Source organism: Microtus oregoni, unplaced genomic scaffold (genome assembly GCF_018167655.1).
Source record: "Microtus oregoni isolate MIOR12 unplaced genomic scaffold, Mior012 000010F_ref0000083, whole genome shotgun sequence".
Classification (NCBI taxonomy): Eukaryota; Metazoa; Chordata; class Mammalia; order Rodentia; family Cricetidae; genus Microtus; species Microtus oregoni.
Window position 1 is genome coordinate 55,095,297 of NW_024543069.1, and position 23,879 is coordinate 55,119,175.

The 23,879-nt window shown below is 48.6% G+C and overlaps 1 protein-coding gene across 4 annotated transcripts in view; it reads left to right on the top strand.

Annotated features, from left to right (window-relative positions):
* The first annotated feature begins 326 nt into the window (after window positions 1–326).
* The window catches only part of Nrp2 (neuropilin 2), a 117,001-nt gene continuing 93,448 nt past the window's right edge, over window positions 327–23,879 (top strand). For all 4 annotated transcript variants that reach the window (XM_041658961.1, XM_041658962.1, XM_041658963.1 and 1 more), the window contains exons 1-2: window positions 327–1,223; window positions 15,869–16,046. In XM_041658961.1, the coding sequence (XP_041514895.1) occupies window positions 1,151–1,223; window positions 15,869–16,046 (251 nt within the window). In that variant the 5' untranslated portion in view covers window positions 327–1,150. The remainder of the gene's footprint in view (window positions 1,224–15,868; window positions 16,047–23,879) is intronic.

The following is a 23,879-nucleotide window of genomic DNA, read 5'->3' on the forward strand; positions in this document are numbered from 1 at the left end:
GAGGGCGCTCCTTCCTCGGGGTGTGACACACCCGCAGCCCTGCACAGAGGAGCGCAGGGCGGGGAGAAGGTGCGGGGTGGGAGAGGTGCGGCGGTATGCGAGGCACCTTAACTTTGATCGCGCGGCCACGGGGTTGTGAGCCTCCACCGCCCCGCCCGATCTGGGTGCCGCGGCCCTCGGCTCTGCGCCGCGCGCCTCCGCCGCTGCCTCTTTAATCAGGAACACAGAAGGGGCGGGCCCTGAGCCGGCGCGTAATCGGATCGCTCTGCCGCGGCTCTGACATCCACATGCTGCTCGGCCTGAAAAGGCGAGGGGGGGACCGGGAGGGGGAGGCAGAGGAGGCGAGCGAGGCATCAGCCCGCAGCCCGCCCCCGGCACATCCTCAGAAGAGCAGACACTCGGCCAGCCGCTGGGCGAGGTGGAGGTGAGGGCGGGCGCCAGCGAACTCGGAGAGCCGCGCGCACACTCGCGGGCGATCCCTGCCGCCGCCGCACCCGCAGCAGCACCAGCAGCACCGGCCGCCGCCGCTTCCTGCCTCGCACTCCCCTCGAGAGACTGGCCAAGCGGGTGTAGCTGCCTGGGGTGACTCCCGCTAAGGGAACCGGGCGAGGACGAGAGCCGGGAGGCTAGCTGCCTACCACTCCGCCTGTCCAGCGGTCGGTGTCTCTGCCCGCGTGTGTGTCCCGGGTGCTGGGGGGACCTGTGTCAGTTTGCGCCACTGAGATCACACAGCTGCCTAGGGGCCGTGTAATGCAAAGGGCAAGTCTTGGCTTTCATTTTTATTATTATTACTATCTTACGCTTGGCTTTCGGGAAACCCTCGTGATGTTGTAGGATAAAGGAAATGACACTTTGAGGAACTGGAGAGAACATACAGGCTTCTGGGTTTGAAGAGGAAACCGGTCCCCGCTTCCCCCAGCTTGCTCCCTCTTTGCTGATTTCGGGAGCTATCACCCAGTGAGGTGGGGATTCCAGCAAGAATTAAAGGTGAAGACAGACTGGCCACCAGGACCAAGGAGGGAAACGCTGATCATTAGAGACCTTTGCAGAAGACACCACAAGGAAGAAAATTAGAGAGAGGAAAAACACAAAGACATAATTATACGAGATTCCACAAACCTGGCCACGGAGAAAGCCTCTCTCTCAAAAAATGGATATGCTCCCTCTTACGTGGGTTTTCTTAGCTCTGTACTTTTCAGGACACAAAGTGAGAAGTCAACCAGGTAAGCCCTTCAAAGTTTTTTCTATATTTTTATGTGGTTCCCCTTTAAAGGCGACTGGTAATGCAGAGAAGCCACGCAAAACCGCTCTGGAGGAGGCTCCCTCAATGCTCAATAATTTAAAGGGAGATCTTTACACCACCAGGGCTGCGAAGCCCAACTTTTCTCTCTTGCTAGGAGTGTGTGTGTGTGTGTGTGTGTGTGTGTGTGCGCGTGTGTTTTGTAACAGAATTTGGCGGTGTTCAGATGTCACATATGGACTGAATCAAAGATTTAAAAATACTACAAAGCCTTTGCATTACAGTTTTTGGGATTTTTTTTCCTGTCTTGAAGCAGAACACATCTCCCTCGAGTTTCTTCAACCTAGACAGTGAAACATAAATCATTTACATTCCCTCCACTTAGCTACATTGAGCAATGTTGGCTGAAGGACTTGGAGGGAAAGCGGGAGTCTAGCTTTGGTTTTCAGATGTGTGGATTCTTTTCAGGATGGGTGGGTACCTCTCGGAATCAGAAGACTGAAGTTAGCTTACAGCTAAGATGGGGCTTTCCTGTGGGCAGTTGGTGGTCCCCACTCTCTCCAGAATCCATGTGTTTTCCGGGAAAGCAAATCATGTTCTTTAAAAAATTTACTAAAAAAAAGAAAGAAACTGCTGCCCTGGAAGGTCTCTCCTTCTTGTGAAGTGGTTAGAAACTTTTGAGTGGAATTTGTTCCCAAGCACTGCCAAAAAGGGTGTGTGGACACAGGCTGCAGAGATAAGCACAGTGGGGCCTAGGATAGTCCAGGGCCGGCTTTTGTGGATACCTCCCTGAAAACAGGTCTCTGGTCTCAGGGAATGCGGTTCTTCCTCCCTGAAATTGCTCCGGGGGTGGGGTGGGGGATGCCTTTCTCTGCTCTGAGACAGTATCAGGAACTGACAAAACTCTTAGCAATCGCGGCTACAGGTGACTGTGGATGGGATTCTATCTACAGGGAAATGATGAGAGGAGGAAGGAGGAAAGGCAAAGACACTTGGAGAAGTGTTTTTTCCTCAAGGCGCTTGGGAAGTGACAACCAGCCGCAGTGACTGGACTCACTCCCCACAGCCATCCCGCAATCCCGCACCGTGCTTAGCCAGTCCTGAGGAGAAAGCTAAATGCTTTGCCAGGCTTCTTGTCCCTTCCCCAACACACACCTACAACCACTTATGTGGGAGATATGTGGGTTTTATTTTTGCTATCTTTTAGGTTTGTTTGTTTTGGGGGGGTGCCTTTGAGACTCAAATCCAAGCCTTTGCAGTTTCTTCCCTGCGGTAATTGGTTCTACAGGCATGAGCTAAGGGATGGGTGCAGGTCCGTCCTGGGGAAAATTTCTGGGCCTCACATTTGGTCTTGCCTTAATTCTGAATTCCCAGCTTGAATTGAAATTAAATTACCTCCCACGGACCTGAATGCTGCGTAAATTATGTATGTGTGTGGTTTGCTGTGTGTGTGTGTGTGTGTGTGTGTGCGCGCACACACACACACACACACACGCGCGCACGCGCGCGCTCCTTGAGAATGCCCAAGGTATATTATGTATTCAGAAGCGGACTCCGGTAGGCCCGGGTGTGCGAGTGGGAGCACACTGGCACACACACCATACAGACAACTTCGGGTTCCCTGTAATGTGCAGAGCGGAAGGGGTTGTGGAGGACTCGGGGACCATCTCCTATCCCAGATGTTCGCACATCTGTCCCTGAGCGCAGCTTGGAGCATGTGTACATGTGTGTGTACAATACCAGCTCGGACCCACTCCTGCTCTGCCACCTGCCTCCCGCGCTCTCTGCAGAGCCCCCTCCAATCCCAATCCCTGGTCTCGCTGCGTCACTTCCAGAGAAGCTCTAAAGCGACGAGTGCGAAGCAGGTCACTCACTAGAAGACCGTGGGCAGCCTCGGACCCGGGATGGGATCCGCCCAGAGTAGATATTATCCCGCTCCCCGAAAAGGTGATCGATCACCGGTCACAGTATCAGTCGAGCAACTGACTGGTACCCGGAGACCTAGCCCGGGTGGCCAAGGGCGAGGCCAAACTAGACCTCTGACTCACCCTATGTGCGCCCGCCAGGAGGTGGGTTGGTCCCGGCACTACGGCGGCAGCGGGAACCTATTCCGAGAAGGAAGTCAGGAAAGAAGGTGGCGGGCACACGTGGGGGCAACTGAGCAAATACCCGGGCAGTCCCTGGCAGCTGGAAGGCAAAGTGGGTACCGTGCACCCGGCTCCCAGACGCGTAGCCTCCAGCTCGCTCGGAGCTGGCGAACTCTGGGGAGCTGGGCTGGGCCTGTTCGGTGCGCCCCCTCCGGCCCCCAAAGCTGCACTAGGCGCTGCAAGCTTGCCGCAGCCCTTGGAGAACTGCCTTGTAGAAGCTGAGGGTCTGAGGCCGAAAGGTCCCCGCGCTAGCCAGGCGGGGCGGCAGGAAGCCGGGGTGGGATTGCAGCACCGAGGGCGGAGAGAGCGGGAAGCAGCTAGGCAGCCTAAGCCGCAGGAATGCGCGCAACTCGCACAGCCTGCGGGAGGACAGTGCGGCTAGCGCCCGCCTGAACACACGAACAGGTGAAGAGCACGCGGCGCGGGCATCCACGTGGCCGAGACGTGGGCGCCCCCCAGCGCTCCCACACACGCATACCCCCATCCCCCAGAGCCGTCCCTACCACCTCATCGATTTGTTTGGGCTACGCAGCAGAAACAAAGCTGAATAATCCATAAACATTCTATTTCCAGCAAAAGCAGAACCAAGACTACAGCCTCTACTAAATTTGCCTCCAGGCCGGTCCCCCTCTCCTCCAGACTAAGGACACCCCTGGGTAGGAGCCTGCGGCATTTCTCTGATGCTTCCCAGTGCCAGAAAGTTAGGTCGTGGCTGCGGCTGTCCTCCAGAGCAGGCACTGCAGTCGCCTGCTGGTGAATTGTGCCCCCCCCCCCCCGCTCCTGGCTGCCCGTGTACACGTGGGAAAAAAAACGGTGTTCACGACCAATGCTTTAGTTTCCCTGATTGATTTCTTTTTAATATCGACACAAGTTAATGGAGGCGAGGCGCGTTATGATTAAACGGCTGCCCCCACCCTTCGCCTCGGACTGACTGCGTCCCTAGTAAGTCCCACCAGCACCTAGGCAGCGTCAGAGTGGAGGATACAAGTCAAGACTGTCCTAAGGTGGGCGTTGCGTGTATGAGGAGGCGGAGGATTAGGCGACACTCTGGGAATCTCAGGGGCTCGGGGCACTGGAATCTGCTTTCCAGATCGCTTAACCGATCCTCCCACTCTCGCCGCAGCTTCTGCGGCTCTGGCTAAATTTCTTCTGGAAGGGAAGGAAGTGGACGCAGGGTTTATTGGCGTGGACTGCCAGCTTGGCTCGCTCCCTCTGCCTCCCTTCTCTTCAGTTTCTAACAGAGAGGAGAGCCCCCTGGCGCTAGCCATTCCCCAGCAGCTCCGCTCCACGAAATTGCTGTGGTTGAATGGATCCGCTGGGGCTTTAATTCTACCAGGAAATGGCTCGGTCTCTGCTTTGGGTTCTCCAGAAGGTGGCAACTCCCCGACTACGCCCCCCCTCCCCCAGCTCCACGAGACCCATGGCTTGGGGCCAAAAGAAGCCAGACCCCATAACTATCTCCCCCTTCCTTCTTACTCCAGGAGATCTTTGATCTGTGATGGCCTTTAACACCATTGCCATGGACACGGGCTGACTCGGTCAATTCAACCTTCAGTCTGAGCTGAGTGATCAGATAAGAGGTGTAAATTGGCTGTGGGAGACAGGTCCGAGTTCAAATAAATCCACTAAGTGAAGCAGTGATAGTCCAAGGGCTTGGTGCGGGGTTTGATGAGTGTTTTAGACGGTCTCCCCCAGAATGTTCCATAGCCACGGATGGATATAATCATTTACAAGTAAACAGTAAACTCCCGGATTATGAACAGACAGCCTACTCGGAGCCCTGGGGGCGGTCTCCTGCCCTCATTGAGTAAGTGCCCAGTCACCTTTTCCCCAGAAGCAAGCATTGGAGGTGGTGAGCCTGTAACCAGTTGCCAACTGAGTACACGGTATAAAACCGAGGAGAGCGCCCCACGGGGCTTCAAGGCAGGCCCTTACTTGTCCAGGATGCACCAGGTAGAATAGTGAGGGCCCAGCAGCACCTCCAGTGTGAGGTTTTATGTCAGCCCATGGAGCCCTCAAAGCATTCATGGCAAAGTGTGAGATTGGAAAGCTGTCCGGACTGGAGACTGGGCTCTCCGGAAAGGGCCCCTGTTGCCTACCAAATGGCTCCAGCCCCCTGCTGTTCAGCGGATAGTGGGTACTCTTCTGCTTCTACCTTCTAGATCCAGGGGAAGAGTGCAAAGACCAGTTCCTAGGCAATGAGGCATGAAGGCAAGCAGCAGTAACTGGGGAGGGGGGGGCAGTGGGGGAAGAAACCGAGGTCCCAGATGTTTTTCATCTCATTCAACTCTTCATTAAAGAAATTAAAAGAGTGAACCGACCAAATGAGGGACGATTCCAGAGCCAGGCTTAGTGATGGTTTTCAGAACACGTTCCCCAAAGATCCAGTCTGGAAAGATATAAAGGTGGGAGTTTGCTGTGCAGCAAGCACAAAGTAAGTGACATTAAATGGATGGGGCCGAGTCACAGCCACCAAGGAGAAGGTGGCTTTGTTATCTAAACAGCTGAATTTGAGTCCCCTTTGCCTCAAGCAGGTTAGGAAAGTAACCTGGCCAGTCCTTGTTTCCTCTGGCCTCTTCTATAAAACACCTCACCCCCTCTTCTGATAGGAGCCTTGCTCCTTCTGTAGAAAGGCAAATCGCAAGATTGTGAATCAAATAGAAAAGCCAGTTTACCCAGAATCAAATTTACTGTTATTTTGTCTTTTGACAAGCACAACACATTTGAAATCCATTGAACAAAGGAGTACTAAAAAGTGGCCGCGGAGCAGGAGCTCATAGTGGCATGAACATATTTGAGGTATTTTTCTCATTGGGCTATCATTTGCCAGATGAGGTATCTACCTTGAGTGACAGATGTGTTTTCTAAGCCCCAGGAGTTAGCCATTGTCCTGTTCCTTCCAGGAAAGAACTTGCTTACTGCTAGCCTTTGAAAAAGATAACTAACCCATTTCTGGAAGACACTACAAAAGTTGTGTGTGTTCCATGCCCTCTTTCTCCCCCAACTCTGAGTTCCTACTGCATTTCCCAAGACTATCTGTCTTGTAGAGAAAGGGCCCAGCATTTAACGGTTTCATTCCCAAGCAAGGTGTAGTGGAGTTGGATTCCAGGACAAGCTGGCCTTGTCCTGTGGCTGGCCCAGGAGAAAGCTTCTAAAGGTTTAGGAAGCTGTCAAGTTTAGATAAGACTGAGCCCTTATCCTATGGGACCTTGGTTGTATTAATAAGGAGAAATTAATTTTTAACCACTGGGAATGTTGCCAAATTATGTGACCTTTGGCAGACCAGCTGTGCTATAAAAATAAATCCCCCATTTCTGAAAATGCTGTTTCTCTCCAGTAGAACAATAACAACGTGGCAGTTGGGACAGAGACGCACAGGCTGCAGAATAAAGGGGAGGAATGAGTGTTGACAAAAAAAATGTTAGAAGAAGTCTGTGATGCTATGAAACGTGACTACCAGACCTGAGCGTCCTACCACCCTCTCCCGTGGGAGGACTTCCAGAATACAGGAAAGAGTACTGGCCAAACAGGGAGCCAGGAGCCTGTGCATATGCAGGCAATGGAGAAGGTGCTAAGTGCTTCCAGCCCGCTCACACCCAGTCTTGAACACATCCCTCATTGTTCACACTGGCTGGTTACTGGCATGGGCAGAGAAAAGGGGTATTGACTGGGGCAAAACATTTATCTTTCCCTAAATGCCACCAATAAGTGTCCCTGGAGTTTGAGAGCACTGGTGTTGGATCACTTAGTTTCTCGATAATTGGTAGCCGGCGCTGTATTTTAAGTACTCTGTGCCACTAGAGCACTTAATTGGTTTTTGCCTCAGTTTCCTTATCTGTGAAGGGTGTGTTTGATAACAGTGCTTACCCAGGATGCTGTAGCGCATGACATCACATAGAACGGATGCTTGATGAGCCTGTTCTGCTGTTAGTCTTGGAGACAGCTAAGCGGGGTTAGCCATCTCATGCTCACACACAGCACTCTCCAACAACTCTGGGGGGTATTTCACTTTTGTGAGATTTATTCATTCTCAGCTGCTCCCTCACTGACCCTCTGTGTGTGTGTGTGTGTGTGTGTGTGTGTGTGTGTGTGTGTTGTAAGCACCAGTTTCTCTCGTTCACAAAGTTCTTCACAGGCCAGTCACTCCTGCTGGATTTCATCTCCACAAAGGGTCGTCTTCTCTTTGCATTCTTTTACTTCCATATTCTATTTTCCATGTTCTTGCTTTCTCTCCTACCCCTTCAAATCTGTCTTTTTTCATTCTATCCCCCATCCCCACCCCTTCCATCCTTTCTGACTGGAAGTGTGCTCAGCAGGGGATGCTGTGTTTAAGGCACTGTTTCGAATTTGTAATAACTTATTCTCAGGCTTTAAGTCCCTTCAATAACTGAAGTAAAAAAAAAAAAGTCATCAGAAAGACAAAATAGCTTTTACCCAGCAAGACCCTTAATAATCCCATTTCCCTCTGGGTCTTTATAAAAGAGGCAAGATCTAATCCAGAAAAAAAGGGGGATGAGTGACAATGAAAGGAAAGCTCTTCCCATCTGAGAGAGAGAGAGAGAGAGAGAGAGAGAGAGAAAGAGAGAGAGTCTCTGGTACCCTGCTCCCAGCCCCCAAAGATGTTCTGATAAGTACGTTGGGTTCTGGAGAGAGCTAGTCCTCGAAGAAGATAAAAGGAATTGCAAATTACTGGACCAAACGATCATAATTGTGAGAATAAATGGAGGGAAAATGAAGCAGATGTACCCTGAAGGCAGAGTAGGAGCCAGCGATAAAGGCACAGGCCAGATTTAGTGGTGAGAGGCCAGTTGAAGACACATACGAGACTACCCGCAGTGGCTCACTGATGACGTTGTGGTTTCGCATCTTGCCGATACTACTGATAAATAAATATTTGGAAGTTATCTTTTCGAATGAGAAGGGACAACTAACAATAAACAATCTTCAAGGAAAATATTATGTTTGCTGTTGCCAGATACAATGTGCGTCGCCACTGAACTTCCTCGTTACCTAAGGTTAGGGTGTCCTTGGAGATCTAGTTCACATCAAGTCCTCCTTGATCTATGCCTGTGTGCTATTACCCCAGATGATTAATCTGCCACTTTAAAATCTGTATTTAATAGCAGTTGATGATAGAAAAGGAAGGGTAGTGGCTGGTGTTTTATAATTTGTGGTAAAATGAATTTTTGATATCTGGTGATGCTCTATTGTGATAAAATATAGTTCTACTTCCATCTTAATCCCTTAATTGGCAAAAGTTCATTGAATCTGACTGTTGGGAAAACTGTGGATTTGATCACACAGGGCTTGCCAAGGATGGGTGGGGAAAGAAGGATCCTTGGCTTTGGGTGGTTGGTGGCACAGCAAAGTGGATGAGGTCTCTGAACTTTTAAGTTCCTTAGAAGATGTTCATGATTTTGGCTTTTGAGGTAGAGAAGGGAGGGCAGTCCCTGGCACTCCTGGTGTGGAAGTGAAGAAGGGTCCAATACAGGTGAGATTTCCAGCCAAGAAAGCATTCAGAGGAAGGGGCAAGTGGCAGCAGAGACATGCTCACTGGGTTTGTTTAGGGAAGCTTTAGCTTAGAATACATGGTTAGAAATGGTTGCCAATAAAGTTAGAAATGGTGGCTTGGGCTTAATTCAAGACCCAATTTGCAAGGCCAGGAGTTCAAGTTTCATGTGCTAACCAAGGGGGAGCAATTGACATTTCAACCTAAGCTTTAGTTCATCCAAATAACTGAAAATATGTTTTTTATTAGCTCCCCCTCCCTTCCTTTGGTTATTGGAGATACCACAAATTATTCTTCTTCTGTTTCCCTTCCCAAACGTCTGTTAAAATGGTCAGGATTTGTAATCCCAGATCTCTCATCAATGGCATCAAACCTGCATTTGCAATGAGGTCTGGAGAAGAGCAGACATAAAGACAAGCTAATGACGTTAAATCTGCTGCCCTATTGGAATTGTATTTGTTTATGATATAAGGTGACATATAACAAGGTTACCATAGGTGGCATGATTTGAGTTCAGGGGAGGCAATCACGTCAAACCCACATTTTCCCGACTAAGTGCCTGGTCATTTTTAGCATCCAGATTGAAGGGGAAGAGGCGTGCCAAAGGCCCTGCTTCAGCCCTGTCTCCCAATTATGTCCAAGGCAAGCTGAGGGTGTGGAACAGAGGGTTTTCTCTGTTTCTCCCTGCCTTCCATACACACAGGCTTGCTTCCTCTCCTGCTTCTGGCTCCGTGTCTCCCTCCCTTCCCAGATGGTCCTTTTATTCAGATTGTGAACTTTATCATGGCAAAGGTTCCAGGGGATTCTCATTTGCTGTGCCTTCAGGAGTGCATTGCTCACTGCCACCGCCCCATAAATTGAGTAGATTGCACCCCCTCCTAGTTGCCTGAGGAAGTGGTCAAACTGCCGGCCACATTCCTGGGCTGATGGATTGGCTCATTTCTTCCCAGCTTAAGCCAAGACATGGATTTTATGAGACTGTTTTGTGACAGGCTGAAGTCGCTTTGAATAAAGCAGCATCTCCACGAAGCTCATCCTGAGTCAGTGAGCAGAATCTGGCTAAAAGCCCAAGCAAAGGCCGTAGATGGTGAAGGATTTGCTGCTGCTGCTCTTGGTCTGAGTTTTCGTGCATACCTGTTGTTGACATGCTCACACAAGGAACTGTGTCTCCATAATATTTATAAACAAGCAGCCATCCAAAAGCCACAGAGAAACCCTGTCTCGAAAAACCAAAAAAAATAAAAAAAATAAATAAATAAACAAGCAGCCAGAGAGCCAGTAAGAAAGCTCCCGTCGACACAGTTAACATGATGAAGAGAGACATTCAACTCTCCATAATGCAGCGTAGCTATGCTCAAGTGGAGGTCCCAGCGTTTGTTTCAGCTTTACCAAGTAAATGAAGCAAAAGGTAACACCTTGAACACGCGACTTGTTGTCTTGGAAGGAAGTAACTCCTTGGAATTTGAGGTTGCTTTACAGGTTATAAGAACTTTACCCCAACTCATGGCACAGCCTTTGAATTTTAGAACTAGAAATAATCTTTCAGAGGAGAGTCTCAGCATGGTCTGCTCACTTACCCAAGGCCCCCCAGCTTGAGAGTGGTGAAGCTAGATTTGATTACGAGGCCCTTTATCCTCACCCAGTGAGATTCCAGTTAACCGCCCAGAAACAGCAAGTGGTATGAGAAGGTCGCAACCTCCTGTTTACTTGAGGAAGAAGAGCATCTTCTTTGCCTTGCTATGAGTAATTAGGTGGAAACAATGTTGTGGGATTCAGGGCAGGGTAGAATTATGTTGTGAGTAAAGACTGAGTTGTAAAAAGTTTCCAAGGGAAGTGATACAGTGGCCCTCAGGTAGATAGCAACCCTACATGCCTGCAAGGAATAGTTCTGCACTCCCAGCAGATGCTTGAAACCATGAATAGTGTCCAGCTTAATGGACTACACATTTGCCATGCATATGTACTTGTGACAAAGTTTAATCTAAAAAGGAAGCACAGTAAAAGATTAACAATAGCTAAAAATAAAATATAGCAATTACAATTGCATGCCACAATAAAAGTTATGTGGATGTAGCCTACCTATCTATTATCTACCTACCTACCTACATACTTACCATCATCTGTCTACGTGTAGTGAATGCATTCTCCTATTGATGATGCTGTGTGCTATCACACAATGAAGCGAATAACTCAGAGTGACTGGACAGCAGTGTTAGGATGCTGCTGACCTCCTAACCCTGCGTCAGGAGGAAGATTATCAAGGCATGGATGTCACTGACCACAGGCAACTGAAACCACAGAGAAGTGGGGGTTACTCACACGAGAAATAGATGTCTCCAATCTGCCTTCTTGTCTCCATGCCATGTTAAAATCACAGACAGAGATCCAAGCTCAGTGGGTTTCAAGCAGATCCAGGAGGTCCCAGAGAACCCCATGAGAAATGAGGGTAGAGCCTAGAAGCCAAAGTGACTTTCTTAGCTTTCTGGTTCCTTTCCTTGGAACAACCAAGGTGAGTTTATTTTTTACTTCCGTTGTTCTTTGGTATTCTGGGCAGAGTTTTTATCCAAAGGGAAAGAACATGACAATTACACACCTAATGCAGTCCACACCTTGAATTAAAGGTATAAAGGTGAGACCCCGAAAGGCTCCACTCAAGTAAAAAGTAAGCTTCTCCCCTTGTTTGGCCAATGTCAAGCGCCCACCTTCACTTTTCATGGTAAGCACACACATGCACACACGCATACATGCTTGCACGCATAGGCATGCGCACCTCACTACTCCCAGAGTCGTTCAGGTACCAAGTGTTCCTGCTCATGCTTTCTTTCAGCCCCACTAACCTGGGGGACAATATGGTCTTCACCTGTGGTCACAGGACACCAGCTGCTGAAGCAAGCTATCAGAATTCGGATTATTTAAAAGTCCTCACCACAGGGGCCTGGAGAGATGACTAGTTAAGAAGACTTGGTGCTCTTACAGAGAGGATTCAGGTTCAGTTCCCAGCACCCACATGGTCACTCACAACCGTCTATAGCTCCAGGAGAGTTCCGGGAGATCCAGTGCCCTCTCTGACCTCCAAGAATCCCAAATATATATATATATATATATATATATATATATATATATATATAGAGAGAGAGAGAGAGAGAGAGAGAGAGAGAGAGAGAGCCTGCATACATATAGGCAAAGCTCTCACACATATAACACATATAAAATAAATAAATCTAAAAAAAGACAAAATTCTCCCCACAGCCTGCTCTACGTCCTATCATCAAATTCAGGCAATACCCTTTTCCTCTAAAACAATTCCAATTAAATGTCCTAGATGGCAGACTAATTTGTAGGGTTCTTCTGCCATTTTCTAATATCTCCTAGAAATCAACTATTACCAAGGAGCTCTGTCTAATTCAGGCTCTCTAGGAGGGCCTAAGTGAAGGGGTAGGAAATTCTTTCATCTTCAGTGGTGCGGGGAGGGGGGTAGAGGAGTGGGGGTGAGGTAGAGGACTGGGGTTTTAGAGGGGTGGGGGGAGGCTGGGGAGGAGGTAAGGAGAGTTGGAGGGGAAGGGAGGTGGCGGGTGGGTGTGGAGGTGAGGTAGAAGGGTGGGGGAGGTTGAGGAGAGGAGGTAAGAAGGGGTGGAGGGGAGGGGAGGTGGGGGGTGGGTATGGAGGTGAGGTAGAAGGGTGGGGGGGTTGAGGGAAGAAGGTAGGGAGAGGTGGAAGGGAAGGGAGGTAGGGGGTGGGTGTGGTGACAGAAAACCCATTGGCAGAGTCAGATGGTGTTTGATATGGTGATATGAGCAGGAACGTAGAAATTTAGGAAAAAAATATATTTGACATTTTACTTTTCAAATAAAAGTGCGTAAGTATTTACTATGAGGGAAAAGTCTAAACTCCGCATTAGCTTTCTCTTCTCTAGAAGTTGTATGGCGTAGAGGCGTTTCATCGGTCCCTCTTATGCACTGACCCCTCACCTGCCTGGCTCACCCCTCAGGTTTCTCACCCACATGGATCTTGGCCCTTCTCTTTGGGAAATGAATTTGCCCGAGGTGAAAGGTGTGCACAAAATAGTTGCAAAATGAAATATCTTGTCAACTCACCAAACAGGCTCAGTGGCTCGGGCTTCATCGGGGTCTGGGTCCCTCTGTGTGTGAGACTGGCCTTAAGGGGTTTGCCCTTGAGTTCAACTTTCTCTCCACTTGGTTTGATGCCTCTGAAACAAGACAGAAAGCATTTATGAAGCTCTTTCAGAGCACAATAAAGGCCTACAAAGTAATGGGCGATCTAGCTCTTCACAAGAAACTAGCTAATTCTTATTGGGACATGCAAGCCCCCCCCCCAATAGAAATAAAAAGATTAATTATCAAGAAGAGATGTAGAAAGATTTAGTGTGTTTTCTTTACAATTTTTACTGCTGTCTTTCAAGAATTCCATTCTCTCCAAGAAAAATAGAAACAGAAATTCTAGTATTTGTCTTTGTGGATCTACGTCTGTGCCAGTGACGTGTGATATTTTATGAGTGGGTGCAAACATGTGTACAAGACCGAAGTGTGACTAACTGACATGTTTATGTAGTTGATGGGAGTATCTACGTGTGTTTCTGAGTGTGAAGGCAGTCTCGGCAAGAATGCCCATTTATAAATGCATGGCTGTTGGAAAGGTCCCCAACACACAATGAGGCAGATGCTAACAAGTCCACGGGTATTTCATTAAGTGTCCTGATTTTCTTCTGATAAAGAAATTATGTGGGGAGTGGGGAGACAGAGGAAAGCAGTAGGGTTTTCCATTTTGCTTTCAGTTAATAAATTTCAACAGCAGGAGTGCAGAATACTGGCTACAGAGTGTGGTGGAGTTAAACAAAATTCCTTTTGTGGGGCAGTAGTTAGGCTGAGTACAGATAAGAAATGAAACCTTTCTGCCAGGAAGTTGTGCTCCGACTCCGTTGCATCCGTTGACATACATCTGTGTGTATGGTCTAATTACCGAAAGCTCAACCCTGGGCTTCGGGAGCTGAGGGGAGAAAGTCTTCTTTTAAGAGTAATTGACAGAAGCAGGGGCGGGGCTTGCATAATTGGGGAAACCATAAGGTTACTAAACAGGAGCTCTGCTCAGGTTTCCCCGTGAGTTCCAAGACACAAAGCGTGGTTTGGGGGTGAGGCCAGTCAGTCTTCTGCAAAAACAACTGGCAGGGGGTTAGCCCAGTAAAACATTCTTTCTTCTGCTCCTTTGGCGAAAGAGCTAGCCGTCTAATACCTGCTTGTCTGCCTCTTCAGAGGGCTTCTACCATTCCCTTCCCCCCACGGAAGCCAAGACTAATGGACCACCGTATGACCAGCTGGAAGATACTGGTGCCGGTGTTGGCGGAGTGCTTTGGGGCGCCTGCAAGGCCTGCAGGCACGGGCTGCAGAGGCAAGGGAGGGGAGCTGGCTACATCTGGGTGGGAGGGATGGACCCCATTGTCCTCCAGGCCTGGGGAGGATGCAGGGTCATTAGGTAGAGGATGATTCTGTAGCTGTTAGCCCGAGGAAACGGCTCACTTTTGTTTTCCACCCAGTAGGAAATGGACCTGAATCCATTAGATTCTGGGCAGTTCAACCCGGCACAGTTTGAGCCCTTGGAAACTAGATGCCAAAAAGGCTACTTGTGTGGATTTGTGCCCCACCACCATTGTGCAGCACGCCTATCATTTACGCGTTTAAAGCCTGTCAGGCTGGCAGTGTGCAGCAGAGGGCTGGAAGACGGTAATGCCAACAGACACGGGGGTTGGTAAAGTGCACCTGTAGAGTTAAAAATGCATGACCCATTCGCTCTTTGAGGGAACACAGGAGAGAGACCCCTGTCCTGGCCGGTGTCTGCTGAGATGTAATACATAATTCACGGGCCCATGCTGCTCCATGCAGATGGCGGTATTAAATCGTGATTGATGCTCAGAGACAAACAACGTTCACCAAGGGCTCCAAGAGGCTTCGGAATATTACTTCGTCTCTTGTGCTCCTCTGCTCTAACCGTGGTATTAAGCAAACCCCACTATTTCCCAAGAACCCCTGCTAGGGACTGCAGAAGTTCCCTCTTGGATAGATGAGAATCTTGAAATGTCATCACCTACCTTTTCTGCCTTTGAAGGTTGTCCCTTCCCTTCTGACCCACTGAGGAGAGGGGGAGCCAGTTCTACCCCTGCCTCTGCCTTTCCAGAAGCACCAGCACACTCTGGTGGCCATGGAGCCAGAGAGACGGTGGGCAGAAAGCACAGAGAAAGCTAAGGCGTCTGTCCACCCAACACAAAGCACCTTTGTGGAAATGCTGAGATTGGAGCCAGCAGATCCTCTGATAGAGATTCTTCCACTGGGTGTATATTGAAATAATAAATCAAATCTGTGGGGTGTGTGGAATTCAGTGTTTGGGGAGGTCTTTAAAATAAGCTTTAATCACTCTCCAGAGCCTGTTTTGGCCCAAAGCTGAAAGTGCCGCCCTGCACCTCTTGTAATTGTTGCCAGGCTTGCTTGTGGGTTGGTACCACAAAACCACCATCATCAGTTCCTGGAGCCCGGCTGCTGGCTGACTGTGCTGGCCTAGGAGACACCGAATTAAATGAAGGATTTACGAGACAAAGATAGAGATGGGAGGCTTGACGGAAGAGAGGAAGATAGCCAAGAAAGGGAGACAGGAAAAGGCAGGGAGAGTTCTTAAGAGTACACTCGTGTTTTTATAATCTCCAGCCTTGTAATTGGAATTGGAATATTTATGACCATTTTCTAGATTATGCGTGTGTGTGTGTGTGTGTGTGTGTGTGTGTGTGTGTGTATGGCTGGGTGGCTACAAGGAGTGAACAGTTGAACTAATCTCTCCCACTGAATGAATAAATAGGTTAGTCTCTCCTGGGCTACCATAAAAGGTTCGTAAAATAGTGGTGATGGTCACCAGAAGGGAGGCTGCTGGAGCTTATCTCAAGTTCTTTGGTGGTGTTGCTCTCTCTTCCAGACCCACCCTGTGGAGGTCGACTGAATTCCAAGGATGCTGGCTACATCACCTCCCCAGGTTACCCCCAGGACTATCCCTCTCACCAGAACTGTGAGTGGGTTGTGTACGCCCCTGAACCCAACCAGAAGATCGTCCTCAATTTCAACCCTCACTTCGAAATCGAGAAGCATGACTGCAAGTAAGTGCAACCCTCCTGTCTGGGGACGTAATACATCGGCCACTGTCCTTATATTTTGTCTTTTTGTCCACGAAGGGCAATAGTGGATCCCAGCCGCAATGGGACACATAAAGATGACATTACCTTTTAGGAGAAATAGGGTGGAGTTGATTCTAGGGTATTGTGAAAACTTTGTGGAATAAGGTACAGAAAACAGTGGTGCCCTATAAGGAGAAGTTGGCAGTGGAGAGAGTTTCCATGGGGGCGGGAAGTGGGCTGCAAAATCCTACTTACTGGCTCTATGATTTACGTATCCTGGGAGAGCTCCTCCATTTCAACCGTTGCCTTATTAGGGAGCCCTGCCAGCTTCCCAAATAAAATAGTAGTTGGTCCTCAATATATCCAGCATTGGGGATTGGCTTCTGAAGGGACTGCTCATTACTTAAAAAGAGTAAGAAATACTGACGTGATGGAGGCAGGTTTGAGACTCCAATTGATTCTTGATGTCTACGCTGCCCAGGTTACTATCAGAGATGTGGGTATGGATTTGTTCTACAAACATAGTTCCAATTGCTTTACAAATAACTGAGCCGCTCGGTCCTCACTGTGGCCCTGGGAAGTCAGTGTCATCATGATCTCTGTTTTAACACCAACGCACAAAAACACAAGAGTGGTCAGCCACTCAGGGAGACTCAGATGATCTTAGCACAGGATATCATCTTTGGAGACGCTGTGCTGCGGGGGGGGGGGGGGGGGGGGGGAAGCAAGCCGGGTAGTCATGGGGAGAACAGAGATGACAGAGTTGTCATCAAAGGTGAGAGAAGGTACCAGTGACAGTTTTGGTCTTTGTACCATAAGCCCCCGTAAGTGCTCTGTGTTTACGTTTTGGATGAGCATTCTTTACTGTGACCAAGACCTTGTGAGTCCTGAATGATTAATAAAGGGACAACTTGTGGGACAGGTATAAGAGAGCAGGCGACACTCCTGACCTCCATTGCAGAACAGGCTTCGGTCCAGGCCAGCACTTCCTCCTTAAGAAACGAGGCCTGTCTGTAACTAGCGCTAAACTCTAGGCCTGGTGAACTGTTGTCCTTATTACCCTCCCAAGACCACTTTGCACCTATAGAATGGTTTCCTTCTCACAGGAGGTAGTCCCTGTTGAAAACCAAAAGTTTCCCGGATGGAGGCTATATGTGATCAAGAGTCACAGGATGGGATGGATTTCTAATTCCAGGGCCAGGCTGGCTGCCTGAATGACACAGCATGTGAATTCCCCTTTGTCTGTGTTACACAGACACGCCGGACACATTGACTCAGCATCCCTGGGCTCCCACTTCCCTAACAGTGGACTTTACAAAGACTTGGGGTTAGTACAGTTTCTGGAAAAGGTATTTTGGCTCTGGGAACCTTTGACTAGGCTACAGAAGGCTGGCACCAGCTGAAGCATAGGGTACAGGGTGCCTGAGAAGGAGCACTGAGAAATTTGACTAAGCATCTCTCTGAATGGAGGGCCAAATTCGGTCCTGCTGACACCAGCAGAATCTCTGGGGGAAATTGCTAAGAGACTATTTTATGGATATTCACGATGACAGAGGGAAAGGGCCCGTTTTTTTTTTTTTTTTTTTTTTTGGTTTTTCGAGACAGGGTTTATCTGTGGCTTTGGAGCCTGTCCTGGAACTAGCTCTGTAGACCAGGCTGGTCTCGAACTCACAGAGATCCGCCTGCCTCTGCCTCCCCAGTGCTGGGATTAAAGGCGTGCGCCACCATCGCCCGGCTCCGTTTTTTTTTTTTTTTTAAGACGGTTGGGTCCAGATATCAAGGAACAAAGCTTCAAATACATTGGAAAGACTGAAAGACTAAGGAAGCACACTCCAGCCCCAGGACCATCCCCCAGGGTGGGGAGAGCCTGGTGTGGAGCCTTGATCAGCAGAAGGGACACAAACCTCACCCTTGCCGGAGCCTGAAGAGAGGAAACAGGCAAGTTACAGGCTATCTCCCAGCTTCTCCGCCTTCCTAGGCAGCTTCCTGTTTTCCTCTGCACTCCCCATCCGTGCTGCTGGCTTCAACCTAAAAGGTCAAAGAGGTCAGAAAAAGCTCTTTCTGGAATCTCTTTCCCCCAGTGTCAAATTGTCTGCAAGGCTCCTCTAGGGTTAAGCTTCTTCCACTTAGTCTTGCTCTTGGTCCCCCCACTTCTCCACTTCCCAAAGTCTGGCTCTCTCTTGAGTTCCCAGAGTTAGAAGGCCATATCTGGTCTCAGTCTTTTTACTCGTATTCATTTGCACGCAGAATAAGGGGCTTTCCCCTCCCAACGCCTTCCTCTGCTCTCCTGAGAAAGAGCTCTTCACTTCACTAAATCCCCGCAGAGTAGTTCTGCTTCACACTCCTTGACTCCTCCCCCAACGCTGCATTTTTTTTTCCTCCGAAGAGTTCCTGATAGCATTCTCTATCAGAAGATATCAACCTACCATTCTTTGCATCTTGAGGACATGTTCAATTCTCTACCTCAAAATTGAAGCAGTAGCTCCCTCACCCAACAGAAATCTGCCTCCGTTGCCCTTCTGCAGCTGGGCAATATCTCTTTGCAGAAAGGGGAAACGAAGGCCTTCATGACTGCCCACATTTTTTTCTTCTGCCTTCCGTTCATGCAATTAACTACAGAAATTGCCCTTTGACCAAAGACCAGGGTCCTGACAGGAAGGATTATTCTGGTGTGTGGTACCTAAACCTTTGTCTTTCTGTAGTTTGGAGTCTCTACCCCAAAGGTCAAGACTGTTACTGAGCAAACCCCAGACAGATCTTTTCCTGACCACTACGTGTTCATTTTGTTCCACCGAAGCTTGCTGTCTGCTCGGAAAATTTCACTCACGAGCATCAGCTGTTCTGTGCCAGTGTAATCCAAAGCCACCCTCTCTGTTAGCTTTGCCTGCCTCCTCCCTCGGGCTATCCACAGAGAGCCAAACCCGAAGCACCAGCATGCGGTCCTGGGGACCTGGTAACAGCCACAGGCAGAAGCAAAGGCTGCTGTGGCATTGCCAGCTGCCTGTGTCAAGGGACAGAAAGACAGGACTCAGGGCTGTCTGGGCAAACAAGAGAGAATCCAATCCATCCCCCCTGGGAGTAGAAGATACCAGGAGGCTGCTGCCTCGGCAGACAGAGAGGCCAATAGCTTGAGTCATCAGCCAGAGGGTTCAATGTTATGGTTTTAGAAACACACACACACAAGGCTGAGTATTTTTCCATTTCTAAAGTTTGAACTGTATGTATTTTTTAAAGCACTTACCAGCATGCCATCCTACAAGCACCAATCTTCAAGCAGGCATTCACACACACACACACACACACCATTGCAGAGGCCCAACCAGAGGTAACTAAAATCAAGAGCTAGTTCCTTGAAAGAACAAGTACTTACCAAATAGGTATCTTGAAAATATTTTTAGGAAGTTCTAAAGCCACTAGGAAGCCATGAAAGTACGTTTCTTAGGCCAGCGGCCTCACATGTAAGTCTGCATAGACTCAGAACAAAATGACCTCATTCATATCAAAATGAGCACTGTTGAGGAACGGTGGTTTTCTGGGTAGAGTTTCTTGGTGAAAAGTCCCAGAATGTCTTAAATTACATGACATACTTCCCTGTTTTTTTAAAGCCAACAGTTAAGAAGAGTAATTTTTCATTCTTGATAATTCAAAATAGTGATTGCTCACTTCTTCCTGAGCAATGGAGTCCAAGTAATGTCCTCTTTGGATGTGACTCACACTTAGGGATGTGAGCACTTGAGTGCAGTACTGGCAGAGGCCAGGAGAGGGCACAAGACCCCATCGTGAACTGCCTGATGTTGGTGCTGTGAGCAGAGCTCATGGCCTCTTCAAAAGCAGTATGTGCCCTTAAACCCTGAGCCACCTCTTCAGTCCACATTGGGGTTCTTGTTGAGCTTTTAAACGTTAAGTCATCAGTTTACCCCTTTCTCAAAACCATGACAACTGCTTTGTTGTCTCTTGTTGATGTCATCACAGTAAGTTAACAGGCATGTTAAATGCTTTTGCACTGTATCATGGGAAACTTGAGACTATTTTATCCCAGTATTTTTCTTTTTGAACTTTTTTATTTGTTTATATTTTGTGTATGAGAAGCTCTACATATGTACCCGCAGGCCAGGAGAGGGCATCAGATCCTCTTATAGATGGCTGTGAGCCACCACGTGGTTGCTGGGAACTGAACTCAGGACCTCTGGAAGAGCAGCCTGCTCTGAACTGCTGAGTCATCTCTCAGCCCCTTCTCCTGGTACACTTGCCATCACTTCTTCTTATGAGAAGCCTTTCTCCTACAGCTTTCCTCTTCTGACTTTTATTTATTTTTTCCTATGTATCAAATTTGCTATAGAAAATCTTTGCTGTCTGTGTTAAAAATTAGGTCCTGGGGTTCAAGATTTCAACCCTAAGCCAGTGCAAATTCAAGATCAACATTTCTCATTTGCTTCATTCGGCCAAGGTTACATCGGAGTAAAGTTGACTCCACCCTGACCGAGCACAAAACAGCACCCATAGTTCTCGAGGCTTCTGCTCTCCCCAGTCTGCTACATTCTGGGTGTGGGTATTTGACCTCTGGCCAAGTGTCCTAGCTAAACAAGGTGCTCCTGTGTTTACTTACCTGCTGAGGGACCCTCTAAGTCTTAGAAGATGTGTCTGTAGGAGACCATATTTTAAAACAAATAGCAGATTCCTGGCCTAATAAATTAACAATATGCTAAACAGAGAAAAGAAACCAGATCTTGGTAGTCTGGTCCCTCCCCTCCGAACAACTAGTGTTTCCCATGCCCGGTAAACAGCCAACACCTCCAGGAACCGAACACAGCCTTCCCTCTGTGAGGACACCTGAGCTCTCACTGCACGCACTGTCCCTCCTTCCCTGCCCACTCTTCCCCTCACTCCATCTTCTTGTCTTTTATTGGCCCCTACTCCAAACCGCCTTAGCTCTTGGTCTGAGTGGGCAAGCTTTCCAGTGGCACAGGCCTCCTACTTCATCTCTAAACTGCAACACGTAGCCCTGGAGGGACCAGAGTGGTTGTGTGCCAACGCTTGATTTATTGATATTTTACCATTGATTGCACCAGGGCATAGGTAAGTGTAGTATGAACGGTGTTGGTAGGCAGGCAGGGCTGTTTTTCCCATTCTCTCATCAGAGATTACAAAAAGATCATAAAATCTAGGCTATAAATGTTGCTAACTCTAACTTGTGTCTGTCACCAACAAAATGACCCAGGCCATTCACTCTACGTCCAGGAAGTTCTGAACAAGTGCCTACTTAGTACAAGCTTGAGGGCCCGTTTTTGAAATATAGAGGTTGGTATACCATACCCTTTGACCTGGTAGACCTTGGGATTCCAGAGTAGGAGGTGATGAGGTCATGTTGCCCCAGCTGGCATAGAACTTCTGAGCCTGGCCGCGGATTGGCACTTCACAGTCTCTGTCCCAATTAATAGTGGCAGGAAGACACATGAAGTGGCTACCCTCTTTCCTGCTTGCAGTGAAGAAACATAGCCTCGCAGGGCTCAAGCAAGCGACCTTAGACCCGGCCCTCTGAAGGAGCTGGGGAGGGATTTGAACCCTACTTTTCAGTCTGCATTCTTTACTCTTAGGGTGTCTGCCTTCCCTCCCCTATGCTACGTGTTATGACGGTGGCATGATGGGAACCTGGTATATGAGTCCACAGTGCCCAGATCCAGGCCAAGGTTGCAAGACGCAGGGAGGTGCCCTGCAAGAGGTGTTTCCTATACTGACCCTAGAGCAGTCTTCTAGGCGGGGGGAGGGTGTAGGCCTAATGGCCCCAGCAGAGGGTGGCACACTGAACAACCTGAAGAGGGGCAGGCGGTCGCTCTGGGAAGCACAGTCATCAGCATTGCTGACCCCCATTTCCTTCACTATGAAGATTGTAAGGGCAGGAGCAAAAGAAGGCTGCCCTTGTGACTTGTTGCTATAAACCCTCTTCCTGGCAAAAGGTGCCCGATGATGTTACTTAACTCTACTTCCTGGCCAGGCCACTTCCACCTCCTCCTCAGGAGAGAGACCTAGGGCAGGAAGCAGGAAAGGCTGAGATTATGGGGCCTCTGCGCCCCCACCCTCCCTGCTATTGTAGTCTCTTCAGACTATGTTCCCTGTGTCCAGATGTCCTTAGTGCAATGCCTGAGAGTATGCTTTGCTCTGGGAAAGTCCAGGTAACAAGATGGATCAAGTCCTCATCAACTTGGTCTTACACAGACTTTCCATCTCTTTTCTTTTCTTTGAGAGAGAAACCAAATTACCCATTTGGAGATGTGGCTTCAGTAGGGGTTGCCTGAAGTCAGAACAGAGCCAGTCTCTGTGGTGCAAGAGCATGCCTCATGCTGGCTCAGTAGAGACCCTTGGGTTGATTACTCATGACATTGTGACAGATTTACTGCCTACCCACCACAGAAATGTCCCCATTCTCTGGGGCTCCAGTGAGCATTAATATTTTTCTATATTGCAACAACCCTCCTAATGACAGAAACAGACCCACCTCTGGGAGCATGGTGCAATAATGGGACTAACCCCGTTAGCCAGGGCCCAGCTACCAGCTGACCCGTCCGTCTGCCACAACCTTGGCCAAGGACTCCCTCTGCCCGGCAACTTCAGCTCACCCAAGAAGGGGAAAACAGCAACACACAGACTGTTCTCCTTCTCTCACGAAGGTTAGAGAGCAGTTGGGACAACAGTTATTTTTGGCTGTTTGTTTTTAAACATTCAATGTTGCAATCGCAACTCTCGCCCTGCAAGCGATCTTCACTATGGCTGTCTTTCTTAACAATGTGTTTTATCTTCTGATTGAGAAAATCACTTGAGATTTTGTCATACGCGATCCCCCTTGCTCTGCCTCTCAACCTTGGCACTTTCTTGAAAGCTGGGGATCCCAGAGGGACAGCACCTCGCCCCATGTAACTCCGTGAAATTCTCTCATCTAATTACAGCGCAGGCTGTCTCAAGAAATTCAGAGGGACAGGGAGCAGATAAAGGCGTGGAGGCGGTAAGGCAGGGAAGGAAGATAACACGTCAAGCCCTCAGACTTCTCTACAGAGGGATTTGTGTTTTCCTGTGGCCATGAGTCCCATATGGGGGGAAAAAAATCTGCTCTTTTTGTTTGTTTTAGAAGTAAGGAATCTAGACCTTGATGGGAGACCCTCAAGAGATAACTTAATTCCATTTTTCTATTCCTGCCTAGATAAATCACCATGCACTCACAGGCCTTGTCTTGTCTTTCAGAGGAGAAAAAGAACTTCATAATCGCCCTTCATTAGGAGACCTTTTGGCTCACAACCCACCCCAGTTGATTGCAGAATAAATGGCTGTATTCAATTTACATCATCAAAATTTTTTCCTAGAAGGAAAAATTCATGAAAAAAAAAGTTAGCAGGGTCAAAATTAAATTTTAAGAAACTAAGAAAAAGGAAAAAGAAATAAATCCAGGTTTGACTTAGGTTTGAGGGGATCCCATGATAAAAGAAAAAACACACGATTCCTTAATGCCCTGTCTTCGTGGCTTTGTACTCCACCTCTCGGCAGTTTTCTGACTCTCTCAGCTCTGTATGTTAGAGGCCCAGACGTACGGTCGTGGGGGAAAATGGTCAGTAAGACAACAGCAAACACTGATGGCGTTCTCAGAGACATAAGATATTGTCCACGTTTACCTCCCAGAGCAAGCTCTGCACCCAGCACCAATATTAGTCCCACTGACCAGAAAGAAATACTGAGGCCTTGGGAGAGCACACCCTGTACTACAGTGGTCTGACTGGAAGCCAGGTGGCCCTACGCTGCTTCTGTGTGCCTATGTCAACGTGCTGAAGG